This window comes from Schistocerca gregaria, chromosome X (genome assembly GCF_023897955.1).
Source record: "Schistocerca gregaria isolate iqSchGreg1 chromosome X, iqSchGreg1.2, whole genome shotgun sequence".
NCBI classification, from domain to species: Eukaryota; Metazoa; Arthropoda; class Insecta; order Orthoptera; family Acrididae; genus Schistocerca; species Schistocerca gregaria.
Window position 1 is genome coordinate 250,950,785 of NC_064931.1, and position 17,088 is coordinate 250,967,872.

At 43.2% G+C, this 17,088-nt stretch overlaps 1 protein-coding gene across 1 annotated transcript in view; it reads right to left on the reverse strand.

Annotated features, from left to right (window-relative positions):
* The window catches only part of LOC126298759 (uncharacterized), a 628,974-nt gene that overhangs the window by 49,651 nt on the left and 562,235 nt on the right, over window positions 1-17,088 (reverse strand). Inside the window, exon 9 of the mRNA XM_049990206.1 lies at window positions 5,562-5,642. Coding sequence (XP_049846163.1) covers window positions 5,562-5,642 — 81 coding nt within the window. The remainder of the gene's footprint in view (window positions 1-5,561; window positions 5,643-17,088) is intronic.

Genomic DNA, 17,088 nt, shown 5'->3' on the forward strand with positions numbered 1-17,088 from the left:
TCGCGCGCTCGAAAGGTTGAACTTTGACATACAATACTGCACCTTGAATTTCGTATGGACACAGGTCCATGTTATACGTCATTTCATGTCTTCAGGAGTCGTCGGTTTTCCTCACAGACCTCTTGTTTTAATCTTCTCCGCAGATAAAAGTCCAGTAAAGTCCAAGCCTGGCGAGCGTACGTGCCATTTCGTATTTTCAGAGCTACTGAGCCAGCGCCCCCCAAAAGTTCTGTTAAAAATATATGTATAATCAGCGAAGAAAAAGTTTAGGTTCGAAAGCTGTACACTCGAAAATCGTTATGCCAATCAGGCAAAATCCCCATGAGCATTGAGGCAGTCATCCTACCGATACACTATGTTGAAGATACCTGTTTGGTAAAACACCATGTCCTGCTGTGTGATAAAGTTCGTAACTACCTACCGCACATCCTCGTTCGACATGATTTTAAGGGACTGAAGACGTGATAATCGCATGGGCGAGATTAAGACTACAGTGGCTGGTGGGGTTTGGAGGGGGGGGGGGGGGGGGCGGGGGTGCTCGGCTCAAGTGCCACCCACTTGAGTTGGCGTAATGGATGGGGCTGGCCTCCCAGATCGACCGGCGTCTTGTGTCGAATCGCAACTTGGCACACCATACCACAACGGAGATGGGCGATACACAGTACTCATTCTCTGATGCATGTCTACTAGTGTTTTTCCTTCGGTAGCCAAGAAAAGAATAACAGCACGTTGGTCCTGTTTGGGCGTAATTGTAATAATATCGCCACCGTTCACGTTTCTGCATTTGCCGCACGCACTGTAACGCAGTAAATTATTACGAATTGTCAAATGGTTCAAATGGCTCTCAGCACTATGGGACTTAACATCTATGGTCATACGTCTCCTAGAACTTAGAACTACTTAAACCTAACTAACCTAAGGACATCACACAACACCCAGTCATCACGAGGCAGAGAAAGTCCCTGACCCCGCCGGGAATCGAACCCAAGAACCCGGGCGTGGGAAGCGAGAACGCTACCGCACGACCACGAGCTGCGGACAATTGTCAAATCAAATGGCTCCTAGTACTATGGGATTTAACATCTGAGGTCATCAGTCCCCCTAGACTTAGAACTACTTAAACCTAACTAACCTAAGGACATCACACACATCCATGCCAGAGGCAGGATTCGAACCTGCGATCGTAGCGACAGCGCGGTTCCGGACTGAAGCGCCTAGAGCCGCTAGGCCAAAGCGGCCAGCTACGAGTTGTCATCTTGCATGGAAAATGAATGATCGTATGGCATTGCCGGCCGGGAGGCCCCATCCGGGGATGTTCGGCCGCCAAACATCAGTCTTATTGCAGTCGACGACACATTGGGCGACCCGCGTGCCGATGATGATGAATTGATGATGAGGACATCACAACACCCAGTCCGCGAGCGGAGAAAATCTCCAAACCGGCCGGGAATCAAACCCGGGCCCGCTGCATGGTAGGCAAGCACGTAACCACTCAGCTAAGCAGACGGACATCTTGCATGGAAAGCGTGGCTTGCCTTGGAGCCGTGAGGAGAACAGATTTGGTTCTGACGCTGGCACAGCTGACGCTAGCTACTGAGTCGAGCGAGCCGTGTACTTGCTTAACGCAGTGTGCAATACGTTACACATACGCTCTATGAGTCTGAAGAAGTACTATTAAATATCAATCGATCTTTTTCGTACTTTGTATACCAAATTCTGTGGATAACACAACCATGCAGTTAAAATTGTAAATCAATAACTTCGGTACTTTCGGAGATATAAGTTTTTACCTAAAACACATAATAACCGTGCTGGCACTGTGGAACGGAGTTATAGACTGTAATGTATTCAAGTATAATATCAATAGAAACTACAGTCAAGAGGATAGGTTCATATAATCCAATTTTCTGGAATTTTCTTTGGTTTCGTTATCATATATTCCTCACCTAATTAAAAGTACTTTGGAAAATTATTATTTTATCGTGTTTTGGTTGTGTGAGTGTTTTGGAGACACAGAGGCTGAATGAAGGTCATATATAAAGTGACAATGTGATATTTTAAAAGAACTATGTAACTGTATGTGTGAGAAAATTGTTGTGCAAGAGGGGAATTTGTGACGTATGTCCGAGTGAGCTTGATTTTGTAAAAGGCAGCCAGAAGGGGCGTTAAGTATTAAATTTTTAGTAATTTATTTTTTGGACAGGAATCGTATTTTGCTTTCATTAAATTTTATTTAGTTCCGGAATTACGGAATTTATAATCAAAATTGCTTGTGTAATCCGATTGGCTGACATTTGAAATTCCGCGAGTATAGAAGTGCTCGTGATGATCTAACTGGCTGCCAATAGGAATTCAACATTTACCGCGCGTTTGAGTGAGGCTTTATGCCTCAGGCCTACGAGTCCAGATAGTCGTTCTGTAGCCGACTTCTAGTACACACCTACGTGAAACCGCGCTGATTAAATTTGTACCAAAGTGAATAAATTTGCACATTTGAATGGTTCTCGTGTCACTGACGAAATCTGTTTCCAGTGCTAAGTAATTTGTGAAAGTTTGAGCTTTGCGAATGGTTTGTTATAGAAGATATTCGCGTGTGAACATTTCACGTCGTCCAAAACCTCAGTGTGGCGTGTTTCGTGCAGATTATGAGACATTATAGAGAGCACTTCTTTACAAGAAGCACACTGAACGACTGAATGTGTTAACTCGCAAGTACTCATGTGTCAGTGACTGTTTATGACGTTCAAATTATCGGGTGGAACTAAATGGCTGCTTTCGGGTGTGAACTTGTCACAGAGACAGTTAGTAACATTGCATAACTGATGCTGAGGTGTTAAATACGGACTTGATAGCCATTTTCCGTGTTTTAAAGACAATAAACCAACTTAAAGGAAATTTTAGACATTTTTTCAAACGAGTCATGCAAGAATCCCGAACGCTCGATAGTTTAACCAACTTTCAGCTGCTGCCGCGGTGGACTGGAGATACTTAGCCTTTGCGTGGTAGGTATTTAGTCGAAGTTTCGTCAACGCAGCTTTTGTTGGATAAACTAGTATCTACAATCGCAGAGTGAATGGGCTTACATACCACAACGGAGTCGAGCTACGTAGCATATACGCTACAGCTATGCCTTCGTACGGAAACGTTTTAATGGCCCCTTACAATTATCTGTGTGGAATGGACAAAATTTTCACCACTTTGGTCCCACAAGTCCAGTGTAATGTGTTCCAGTAACAGTGACAGGGTATCTGTTACGAAATGTAGGTTCAAATGGCTCTGAGCACTATGGGACTTAACATCTGAGGACATCAGTCCCCTAGAACTTAGAACTACTTAAACCTAACTAACCTAAGGACATCACACACATCCATGTGCCCGAGGCAGGATTCGAACCTGCGACCGTAGCAGTCGCGCGGTTCCGGACTGAAGCGCCTAGAACCGCTTGGCCACAGCGGCCTGCTGAACTGTAAGTACTTGCGACTATTTACAACCTCATCAATAAAACAGGAACCAATGCTGCGATTCTTAAAAACCATACACTAATAGGCGAAGTCTGTAACTTATGCATTTATCTCATCCAACGTGGGTCTGGAAATGGCTAGTAGTGCATATTCAAAGATTGATTTGTTCGTGTATTCTAAATGATGGAAATAAGTGGCAAGTACCTATGGGACGAAACTGCTGAGGTCATCGGTCCCTAGGCTTACACACTACTTAACCTAACTTAAACTAACTTACGCTGAGGACAACACACACACATGCCCGAGCGAGGACTCGAACCTCCGACGGGGGGAGTAGCGCGCGATACTGTGGCAAGGCGCCCGATACCGCGCGGCTCTATATAATGTTTCATCCACAAACAAGATCTTGTGTAAATAAACTGCATAACTTTAACCGATTTTGGACGTCGTTGCCATGAAGTAGTTGATGGAGTGAAATGGGGAAAGGATGAAATGCGTTCGAGTGCAATCCTCGCAGAACACTCCTGTGGCTGATCCCACACATACATTCAAGCCGCTTTTAGTGACATGTGGATTGTGTATTGCCACTGCTAAAATGTTAGCTGCATTTCGTCCACAAGCTGCTGTTCTTGGTACATTTTATTCTTCATATTTCCAGTTTTCTTGAATTTTGTTTCGTTAATAACGTTTCCAAGGACCGTGAGGGCTTGCCACTATCAGGAGACCTTTCAGAATACAACTACACTGCTGCTATAACAGTTTGGCTGGTTTCACCATAAAGGAAAACCATAGCCCGTTTTCGACTGTCGGCCATATTGTGGAAGTTTGCATAGTTACAACAACAGAGCACAGAATGCTGAGTTTCAGGTGCCTAGCAAAATAAACGACCCATACCTCAGTTGCGTGTCAGCTTACATTTGGTACAGTACGGCAGATGATGTGGGACCACTTCTCCTGACAGCGGCCAGTGGTTTGCTGTGATGTTATCTTATAACTATTTGATAAAGTTCCACACACTTTATGTCACTGAAGTCATCAACGACGGCCCTTTTCAGGGTTACGAAAAAACTGACGTAATGCCTATGGAAAAAACAAATTTGCGTCATAATTCTGCATCTAAAACATTTAAAATTACTTGCAGGACAGAACATTCACCACACTGTCCATCATAACATAGCGAAAACAACAGTGCGATATGTTTAAACCCCATCCCGATATGTTTACACCCTCTGAACATATTTGGGGTCTTAGCTGCATCATCCTGTATTCTGCCACTGAATTTTAACAAATCCTACCCAAAACGAAGAGTATTTTGATGGATGTTCGATGCACTGGCTGCTGGAAACAAATTTTTTTTCATTGGACGCAAAATATAACAAAAAACACAAAATACGAAACGTTATCTTCAGAATGACGAGATCAAATCTGACGTCCGTACGGTTTTTTCTCCATCAGCCAGTCACAGCACACCGCCAACAGTGCGTATAGAGTCAGGCGTGATTAGAACGACACTAAGGAATGGCGATTACTTCGTAACGGGCTGTTCCAGTTGGCGTGCCCACCGGCGGGCACCCCGGCATCCACGAACGCAGGTGGACAAATAGTTGATAACGCGGTCAGGCAGCGTACCTGCACCAAAGCCTCCTTGGTGCTGGTGGGCCATCGCATGCGCAAAACGCATGCATTACAGTCGCCTGACGGGTAGCCTACTCAACGTACGTCTGCCCGCTAGCAAGCTGATGGTCGCCCAGAAGTACCCCTTCCCTGTGCGACAGCGATGGACTTTCAGAATAACGTAGCCGTTACTTTTACAGGTCTATTGGCTGCACACTGGCAACAGTGTCCCTCACCACTACAATTTGTTAATCACAAAGTTGTTTTATTCGAGCTCCGCACACTGTTTTGCTATTGTTGGGTCTGTAACGTTGGTAATCGAAGGGGACAGAACACAAGTATCCCAATACTCTGATCGTTAACAGACCTGTGTCGATCCAGAACTATGGAACGCAGCAAACAAGACATGTTTGACAAATTGATATACATGTATGTAATGCCCAGGTTTGAAGTATCCACCAAATGATGCTGCTCCAGTATACTTACTGACAAGAGTGACGTATGGAAGAGACGATTTGTTGAAGTGAGACACAGAGCAAGCATCCTCTGGCCTCCGAGAATGGCCTCCTGAAACATGAAAAGGTACGGTCACCATTCTGTTTTCAGTGACCACTGGCGATAGAAAACTCTAAATGGGACCGGAAACATATAGGGTTCAATAATGATAACCATAATGACTGGCACAATATAAAGTAAAAGAATGATGATTGTTGTGCGGACTTGTTTAAACAGCCATAACGTTGTTAGGTAAAGAAGACGTAATTCGGTTGGTAATTTGTTAGTCCTCTAATGCAAATACAACGTTATTGCAACTGTTTGTTCAGTGCTACAGGTAGTTTGTGAGAGTGTTGTACATTGGGACACTTTTAGACTTTCGCCCCTAGCCAGATTTGTAATAGAAGTTTATCATATTTTCTTAATCCATTTTGAAATGGTAACACTCACTTTATGTGTGCTGCAGTCTTCTTCTGAAATTATTAAAATTATTTCAGAAAAGTAAGATTATACAAAATGTAAAAAACTGTTCACGTTACAAAACCATGTACCGAGGAACAAACTGAACTCAAATTAGAAGTGTTACAACCAAGGAAGTATTGTCAGCACTGTTTTTACTAGACTATGTGTTACTTTATTTCTCTACTACACACCGATAGCGAGTAAGTGAAATTAAATTAAGAAGCAAGTAAAATCAGTTTAAGAAGAAATATTATCAAAAACCAGTTACAGGTTAAAAACATATGGGAAACAGAAGCTATTGGCAACTAACACAAATTTACTGTTTCAAGACACGGAAAATTGATAGGTCGTTAAAGAAAATCAATTCATTTACACATTTCACGTGTTCCGTTGTAGAACACTTCCTTCCGTTTCAAGGTACAAAATGGTGAACGACCAATGAAATATAGCATAATTGTTCACACCTTACGTACTAGTTTTTACAGAATTTTACTCACCATAAAACCTTGTAATGAAGAATTAACAATATCCTCGAAATAGTTGTTATATGTTACACTGAACTTAAATATGTGATATGAGTAATATTTACAAACTGTGCACAAAACACAGCCTCATGTTCACAACAACAAAACAGTACAAAATTTAGGAAACTGCTGATGGAGGTTTCGAAGGATTGTCTCTGAGCACTATGGGACTTAACATCTGAGGTCATCAGTCCCCTAGAACTTAGAACTTGTTAAACGTAACTAACTTAAGGACATCACACACATCCATGCCCGAGGCAGGATTCGAACGTGCCGACAGTTGAAGAGGGTCGTAATGTGTAATAGGCAGACATCTATCCAGAGCATCGCACAGGAATTCCAAACTGCATCAGGATCCACTGCAAGTACTATGACAGTCAGACGAGAGGTGAGAAATCTTGGATTTCATGGTCGAGCGGCTGTTCATAAGCCTCACATCATCCGATAAATGCCAAACGAAGCGTCGTTTGGTGTATGGAGCGTAAACATTGGACGAGTTAACAGTGGGAAAACGTTGTGTGGAGTGACGAATGACGGTACATAACGTGGCGATCCGATGGCAGGGTGTGGGTATGGCGAATGCGCTGTGAACGTCATCTTCCAGTGTGTATAAAACCAACAGTAAAATTCAGAAGCGGTGGTGTTATTTTGTGGTCATGTTTTTCATGGAGGGGGCTTGCACCCCTTGTTTTGCCTGGCATTATCACAGCATAGGCCTACATTGATGTTTTAAGCATCTTGTTGCTTCCCACTGTTGAAGAGCAATGGCGATTGCATCTTTCAACATGATTGAACACCTGTTCATAATACACGGCTGTGGAGGAGTGGTTACACGACAATAACATCCCTACAATGGACTGCCCAACACAGAGTCCTGACCTGAATCCTATAGAACACCTTTGGGATGTGTTAGAACGCCGACTTCGTGCCAGGCCTCGCCGACCGACATCAATACCTCTCCTCAGTGCAGTACTGCGTGAAGGATGGGCTGCCATTCCCCAAGAAATCTTCCGGCACATAATTGAACGTATGTCTGCGAGAGTGAAAGCTGTCATCAAGGCTAAGGGTGGGCCAACACCATACAGAATTCGAGCATTACCGATGGAGGGCGCCACGAACTTTTACGTCATTTTCAGCCAGGTGTCCGGATAGTTTTGATCACATAGTGTATTTACGGAAACAAGTTAGTGAGGCAGTGCAGAGTCACAAACTTAAACGTGTAGAACATCTGCATGGGTACTCTGCAGATCACATTTAAGTGCCTGGGAGAGGGTTCATCGAACAGTAATTCTCTATTATTCCACTCTCAAACATCACGCGGAAAAAACGGACACGTATTTCTTTAGGTGCGAACTCTGTTTCTCCTTATTTTATTATGATGATCCCTTCTCCCTGTATAGATCGGCGTCAACAAAATATCTTCGCGTTCGGAGGAGAAAGCTGATGATAGAAATTTCATGAGAAGATCCCGCCGCAAGGAGAAACGCCTTTGTTTTTAAGATGTCTACCCCAAATCCTGTATCATGTTCCCGACACTCTCTCCCCTGTTTCGCGATAATACAAAATATGCTGTCCTTCTTTGAAGTTTCTCGAATTACTCCGTTAATCCTACCTGATAAGGATCGCACACCGCGCAGCTGTAGTCAAAAAGAGAACGGACAAGCGTATTGTGAGCAGTCTCTTTTGAAGATCTATTGCTTCCTGTAACTATTCCTCCAATAAAGCGCAGTCTTTGGTTCGCCTTCACCAGAACATTTTCTGTGTGTCCTTTCAAATTCGTTACTGTAATTCATATGTATTTAGTTGAATTTACGCCCTTCATATTTGACTGGTTTATCGTGTAACCGAAGGTTAACGGGCTTCTTTTAGTACTCATGAGGGTGACCTCAGACATTTCATTATTTAGAGTCAATTGCCAATTTTCGCACCATACTGATATATTATCTAAACCATTTTGCAATAGCTTTCCAATTTATGACGACCTTACAAGGCAATAAACGACAGTATCATCTGCAAACAACTTAAGACGACTGCTCAGATTGTGCGCCAAATCGTGTATAAAGGTGGGGAACAGTAGAGGGCCTATAACACTACCTTGGTGAACGCAAGAAATCACTTCTGTTTTACTCCACTACTTTTGGTCTATTATTACGAACTGTGACCTCTCTGACAGGAAATCACGACTTTAGTCGCGTAACTGAGACGATGTTCCATAAGAACCCAATTTGAATACAAGCTACTTGTGAAGTACGGTGCCAAAAGCCTTCTGGAAATCTATAAATACGGAATCTATTTGAAATTGCCTTTCTTCAATATTGGTGTGACCTGTGCAACTTTCCAGTAATTGGATGCGGATCTTTCATCGTACGAGCGGCTGTATATGATGGTTAAGCAGGGAGCTATTGTATCAGCATTCTCTCAAAGAAACCTAATTGGTATACAGTCTGGACCGGAAGACTTGTTTTTATTAAATGATTTAAGTTGCTTCACTACTCCAAGGAAATTTGTTGAATATTTACTTCGTCTTCTATGGGGATGGAATTTCGGAAGGATGTGTTTAGTACCTCTGCTTTAGCAGCACTGTCATCGATAGTATTTTCATTTCTGTCACACAGAGAAGGCACTAATTGTCTTGCCTCTAGCGTACTTTACACATGAACAGAATTTCTTTGGATTTTCTTCCAGGTTTCAAAACAGAGTTTCGTTGTGGAAACTCTTATAAGCATTTCGCATTGAAGTTCACGCTAAATTTCGAGCTTCTGTAAAAGATCTTGCATCTTGGAGATTTTGCATTCGTTGAAAATTGGCAGGCTTTTTTCGTTATTTCTGAAACGGTGTTATGACCTGTTTCATGTACCATAGGAGCTCTCCATCGTTTGTTAATTTATTTGGTATAAATCCCTCAATTGTTGCCGATACTATTTCTTTGAATTCACCCCTCATCTGCAGTATATTTACCATTTTTAATTTTGAAGGAGTGGAGATTGTCTCTCAGGAAGGTGCCAAGCGAATTTTTATCTGTTTTTTGAATAGATATATTTTCATTTATTTTTGGTGGATTTGGGTTACGGCATTCAGTTTCGCTACGACAAATGTGTGTTCACTAATCCCTCCATCAGTTTTGATGCTTGCTATTAGCTTAGGATTATTTGTTGCTAAGATATCAAGTGCCTTTCAAAACCGTTTACTATTCGAGTGGGGGATCATGAACGAATTGCTCGAAGTTATTTTCAGAGAATGCGAATGATGTTTTATGTGTACCTCCGGATTCAAACATATATTTTCGCCAACATATCGAGGATCCATTAAAGTCATCACCAACAGTAACTGTGTGAGTCGAGTACGTGTCTGAAATTAGACTCAAGTTTTCTTTGAACCTTTCCGCAATAGGGCAGTTACTGTTTTCTGGAAATTCTCTCAAATGATTAATTATGTTATTTTATGGTCCTAACATACTTTTTTCGTATTGAATTTCAGTATTATTCTATAAAAACAGCAATGAAATTCAAATAATTTTAAAGCCCGCTAAAACGCTCCATTAGAAACATGTGATGCCTTTGATGTCACTGGCTACCTTGCTGCTCCCACTGTCATAATACTAATTCACGGTGATGTCTTGTTTTGGAGTATACATTTCGGAAAATGGGTTACAAATGATTTGTAGTACCATACTGTACAAATACATCTATAATAACTCCTCCTGAATAGTTGTTTTTGAGTGTTGCAGAGAATGAGAAGATGCACTGTACGGGTAAACTGTCACCACATAGTCGCACAAGTTCACTAATTTAATTAAAACTGTGTTGCACTGTGAAGTTAGCATTAACGTACCTCCGAGACAGGAGGATAGTGTCATTCAACGAAATTAAACTCCTGGTGAAAATTGTCATTTTACCCAACCACTCCTCAGTTTTTCGGTAGTTTAGTTGTTAGAGCGGAAGACCATCGAATTGTACGAGTTGTTGATAATAGATCGCTGATTCGAATGTAAGCCGAAAGAAAATTTAAACTTATTTGTAAGTTGACTTGTCAGTCTCATATGAAAACCAGATCACAATCACGTAACTTCACCACACAGATCAGAAACAGAATATTGTTGTGTTTTCCTTGCTGTTTACATCCATTTACATTTGCAATCTCTGTTCGCACACTTTACGTTCAAAAAGATATTTTCTAGTTAATGTGACCACACATTTTTTGCTTTATTATAAACATTGTTTTCATCTTCGTATCGTACAGTTAGGACTCTTATTGCTTAAACGTTTGCAAGTTCGTCATCTTACACAAAAGATGAAGTAGGTCTGCTTCAGACGCCAAAGTTAGTTTACACTCACAGACATCGCAGCCGTTACGTTCGTGTCACCTGCATGTTGTACAAGCTTCATATCTATCCATATAGCTTCATCGTCCTGCACCTCGTTGTACTGTGAGCGTATGGTGATTTCTTCACAACTAGCAACGCTTTCCAAAAAGGTGAATTGTTTGTTCGCAAAGTAAATGCGTTTATCCTCCGTTGTCCATTTCTCAGACTAACACTAAAGTGAAGCTCTATGTATAACACATCCAACAATGGAAACATCTGTTACAATCAGTTTTTGGAAACTCTGTTTTCGTATTTCGTGTAGAACTTTAAAAATATATGACCCTTAGAAGATCCGAACATGTGACCTTTTTATTTGCAGACGGATGTGTTATCCGTTGCGCCACCGAACGCCTGAAAGAAAGAAGTTTCTGCTGAGTATCTTCTAGAGAGGAAATCAGTCCTAAGTTTCACCTAGAATAATTTTATTGTGCTTTGGGTCGTAGCTCATGACTGATAGTCGACAATCTAGCTATAATATACGGACCCATTTGCAAAAGTTCTACAATTACTTATTTCTGAGGGATTTTAATGATATTGCAAGGATTAGGGAGAAGAATGTCCGTCGTTGCACATAACGCCGCTCTAAATGGGTGGAGCATAAACCCATCAACTTTCGCAGGGCTTCCACTATCACTGTTCACAAAATTCCTTTCTATTGTTACTTAAAAGTTATGATTGTGTTTTCCATCACTAAATAGCTAAACGGTTTGCAGAAAAAGTACGTAAAAAACTCAAAACTTCGGCTAACGCTCCTGTAACACGTGTATAACTTCGTCTTGCTCCTAGCCTGTGACGTCACCAGAACATCAGCCAATAACAGAGTATTTTGATCACGTGACCAGGTGTTGATATTTAATGACTTTTAAGCTTTAATTACACAAAAATAACAGAAATTTTGTGAAAACATTGATCTAAATGCTATTTAAATGTTATAATCAATCAGAATAGCAAAACTCGTTTACTCCAGTTGCCAACAAGGACCTCTACCCATACTAACTCACAGGAGTACTTCAATTTCGCTACAAGATAAACTACTTGTGACAGCAACAAACACGTGACCCCCAACTGTACTTAGCCCATCCTTTCTTAACACTGTCAGGTCTTTCGCAAAAATGTTGGCTGATTTTTATCTCCGGCTTTAGCAAGCTTTTAGTGTCAATAACGATTTGAGCATCAGTGGTTTCTATCATCGCTTGGAGCTCTGGTGCTTTCCCAACACAGCTACGACAATTTACAACTTTTATACCATTGGTTCATAGATCTACTTTCTTCCTGTGTTCGACCTGCACCCTTTGAGACAGGCCCTTTATGTGTTTCCCCGAAATCCTCTAATCCTCTAGCCCACGCCATAGAAGCCCCGCTACTCGTGTAGTCGCCTCCTGCTTTTAATGTACCCTGACCTGTTGTGATCTTAGATATCTTACGATTTTATATCCGAAGTTTCCTGGAGAAAATGCGTAGTTTAGGAGTGATGAAGTCTCTGCCAAAAGTAAATCGTGATTATTTCTGCCCGGGTTCCCGGGTTCGATTCCCGGCGGGGTCAGGGATTTTCTCTGCCTCGTGATGACTGGGTGTTGTGTGTTGTCCTTAGGAGAGTTAGGTTTAAGTAGTTCTAAGTTCTAGGGGACTGATGACCATAGATGTTAAGTCCCATAGTGCTCAGAGCCATTTGAACCATTTGATTGTTTCTGCACTCCATGTATTTTGAACCCACACCTAAGGAAAGATACAATTTATACACCATATTAAGCAATTAAAACACTGCCGAGAAGTTTTTTGTTGGTCGCGTAACTGATTACACAGTCAAATTATCTCTTACATATAAAATATTCTGCGGCAGGGTGCGATGTAATACCATTCGCACATTAAAGGTATCATCAGCGCATTAACTACCCACCATAACGGACAGTTTCAGTCATTCCTTTGAGACATGTACATTCCCACTTACTTTTTGGAGTGGCCTAACAAAACTTTTACCAAACACAGAAACAAAAAATTGCTCTATTGATTGTGCACCAATATATCTTCTTCCAGCGCAACAGAAGGCACTCGAACACGTAGTGCCTCATAACCATTTTACCGAGTGCTTAATGACGAATGAACTATTTTGACGCCCATCAATAAGTTTTGCAAAATCATGAAGACCGCAATTGTCCCGTTCAGAATGATCTAAGAGATGGTACTAGCCATGACTCACCAACAATCTACTATATTGACCCATTTAGATTTCAGCAAAGGCTTCTATTTGGCATGCTAATTGCAAAAGTGAAGCACTTATGATTCTTTGCCACTGCTCAAGAACGGTTTAAATTGTATCTCACAGGGTACCAGATTTGTATAATGAATGGAAAGGCAATAGGCGCAACTGAGAGACATAACATGAAGTGCCCCACGAAAATCAGCATGAGGGTCGTTCTTATTGTCCTGTATATTAGTGACAAATAGTGATGAGCCAAAACATGGCGACCACCTGCTTAATAGCATGGTGGTCCACCTTTGGAACGCAATGCAGCAGCGATTCAGTGAGACATGTACTAGACAAGTCCTTGGTACGTTTACAGAGATATGTGGCTCAAGATATCTATGCACACGCAATTCCCGTGGATAGTGGGCGTGTAGCTGGCGCACGATACAGTTTCAGATGCGTTCTATCTGGTTCAGACCAGGCGAATTTGGAGGGGAAGACATCAGTATGAGTTCACAATCATGTAGCACGATTATACCACAAGTCTCCTGGATACCCAGTTGAATGTATCGCCCCCACTGGCTTGCATCCGTGGCACAGTGCATATTTTGAGGCGACATGTTTCCACTGATCCCGTGTCCACTGCAGTTGTTATTGACGATGTTGTTGGTCAACACGGGAACACGTACGGATCTCCTTCTGCAGAGCCTCGTGTTCAACAATGTGCGTAAACGATATGCTCTGTAATATTTGCATCTGCCACAACGTTGTACTCTGTCGTCAGATCTGCCGCAGATCGCCGCCTGCCCTGTTTTACATGGAGGGCAGGCCTCCGACCTCCACCTTCTGTGATGAACTTGGACGTCCAACACCTTGTCGCCTACTCGTGGTTTCACCATTCTTCAACCACCTCCCATAGATTGACACACCAGTTGCACAAGTACTGCCGAGATGTTCGGTCGCAGGCATCAGACTATACCAATATTCCCTTTGTCAAAGTCGTTTACATCAGTGGATTTTCCCATGTACGGTCCATAATGGCGCTAGGATGATTTTCCATTCGTCTCTGCTCGTCTACAGGGTTTTACAGAAATGTTTCGACGAATTTCGAATGGTTCAAATGGCTCTGAGCACTATGGGACTTAACTTCTGAGGTCATCAGTCCCCTATAACTTAAAAGTACTTAAACCTAACTAACCTATGGACATCACATACATCCATGCCCGAGGCAGGATTCGAATCTGCGACCGTAGCGGTCGCGCGGTTCCCGACTGTAGCGCCTAGCTACGGTCGGCGAATTACGAATGGTTGTAGAGGGTGTCTTGAGGAACAAATCGAGAATAGGAACCCGCGTCCGGAAACGTTATACAACGACGCTACAGAGCAGCGAAGCTACAGGCGCCGGTACCTGCCACTAACCCACCCCTTCGGCAACAAACTGTGTGCTGAAGGAACGTATTGCAACGTTGTTCGTTATTCACTGATCGCGACTGATTGCAATAATCGCCAGTGGAGGTGGTGGAGTTAGCTGCTGCGTAGACAGGTCTTGTCTCCTATGAATGCGATGCTCTGCTACCTCGGTGGATGACGGTTTTAGATACAGGTTTCCATCTGCAGTTCATTTTTCTCCTGTAAACCGAGAAACATTAGAGATTTAAAGCGTTCAGCGAGAAAAGTAAACGGGAGATGGAAACCCGTATCCGGAACTGTCATCCACTGAGACAAGAAAGCATCGCTAATAGGGGACAAGGCCTATCTACGCAGCGGTTAGCTCCATCTTTTCCACTGGCGATCGTAGCAATCAGTCGTGATCATTGAATAACGCACAGCATTGCCAGGCGTTCCGCCTACGATCTGTTGACATACAAAGTGCCGGCCGCTTTGATCGAGCGGTTCTAGACGCTTCAGTCAGGAACCGCGCTGCTGCTACGGTCGCAGGTTCGAATCCTGCCTCAGGCATGGATGTGGGTGATGTCCTTAGGTTAGTTAAGTTTAAGTAGTTCTAAGTTGTAGGGGACTGATGACCTCAGATGTTAAGTCCCATAGTGCTTAGAGACATTTGAACCATTTTTGCATACAAAGTCACGTTCGCTGCCAAAAGGGTGGCCTGGTAGCAGGCGCCGACGCCTATAGCTTTATCAGTCTGTAGCGCCGTTAGATGACGTTTCCGACAATGGTCACCACCCTCGATTTTTTCCCCAAGACAACCTCTAAAATTCCTCGAAGTTTGTCGCAACAGTTCTGGGACACCATGTATAACTTTCTCTTCTGTATCACGTGTCTGCATCGCCACCAGGTGGCATTCAATCTGGCGGTTGTCGGTGGCGATAATGTTTTGGCTCATGATGATACGAGGGTAATCCCAAAAGTAAGGTCTCCTATATTTTACAAGTACATAGACCTGTTTATTTCTACAATGGTTTACATTAGTTTACAGCTTGAACATTTAGCTATTTTTCGACATAAGCACCATTTCTGTCGATGCATTTTTGTAGACGCTGTGGCAGTTTTTGTATGCCCACGTCATACCAGCTCGCCGCCATGCTCTCTTCTTTCACCTCGTCGTCGGAGATGAATCGCTTTCCGGCCAAATGTTCTTTTAACTTAGGGAACAGGTGATAGTCACTGGGCGCCAAGTCAGGACTATAGGGTGGGTGGGTGATTATGTTCTACTGAAACTGGTTTAGGAGAGCAACGGATTGCCAACCGATGTGTAGGAGAGCGTTGTTATGGAGAATGTGTACGCCTTTGCTCAACATTCCTCTTCTCCGGTTCTGAATTGCCCGTTTGAGTTTTTTCGGAGTCTCACAGTACCTGTCAGAGTTAATTTTGGTCCCACTGGGCATAAAGTCGATCAGCAATACCTCTTTCCGATCCCAGAAAACGGTTGTCATGACTTTACCGACAGACTGTGTTTGTTTGAATTTCCGTGGCTTTGACGAAGAAGGATGCCGCCACTGGCGTGATTGTGGCTTGGTCTCAGGTGTATAGTGGTATGCCAAGGTTTCGTCACCTGTGACAGTTGAGTCCAGAAAGTTGTCCTGTTCGGCTGCAACGCCGGCCGCGGTGGTCTCGCGGTTCTAGGCGCGCAGTCCGGAACCGTGCGACTGCTACGGCCGCAGGTTCGAATCCTGCCTCGGGCATGGATGTGTGTGATGTCCTTAGGTTAGTTAGGTTTAAGTAGTTCTAAGTTCTAGGGGACTAATGACCACAGCAGTTGAGTCCCATACTGCTCAGAGCCATTTGAACCTTTTTTTTTTTTTTTTTTCGGCTGCAAAGCGGTGAAGAAATGCGAGCCAGCCGGTGTGGCCGAGCGGTTCTTGCCGCTTCAGTCTGGAACCACGCGACCGCTACGGTCGCAGGTTCGAATCCTGCCTCGGGCATGGATGTGTGTGATGTCCATAGGTTGGTTAGGTTTAAGTAGTTCTAAGTTCTACGGGACTATGACCTCTAATGTTAAATCCCATAGTGTTCAGAGACATTTTTTTGATGAAATGCGCGGTAAGCATCAACTCATTGCCGCATGTGGTCTTCAGTCAGCATGCGTGCCACCCATCTTGCGCACACCTTCCGGTAGTTCAATGTTTCCGTCAAAATTCGGTGATTCGGGAAACCTCAGGAACCAACGTGCAAAGATCATCCAGGGTGATCCGCCGATCTTCACGCATACTCAGCTCACCCTTCAACACTGTCTCCTCCGAAATTTACGGTCTCCCGCTCCTTCGTTCGTCGTGAATTTCGGTCCGACCAGTTGGAAACTCTCTACATCACTTACGAACATTTTTGACACCCATGCTCGACTCACCATACACTTCCGTCAATTGGCGATGGATTTCAATCGGCGCAGTGCCCTTTGCTTTCAAAAAACCGAATAACTCGGCGGATTTCGCACTTAGTGGTAACATCCAACGGGAGCTCCATTCTCAACGGCAGCCAAACCAAGACTGAGCGCCTCAGCGCGGCGTGCGCATGTTTACACAGCGC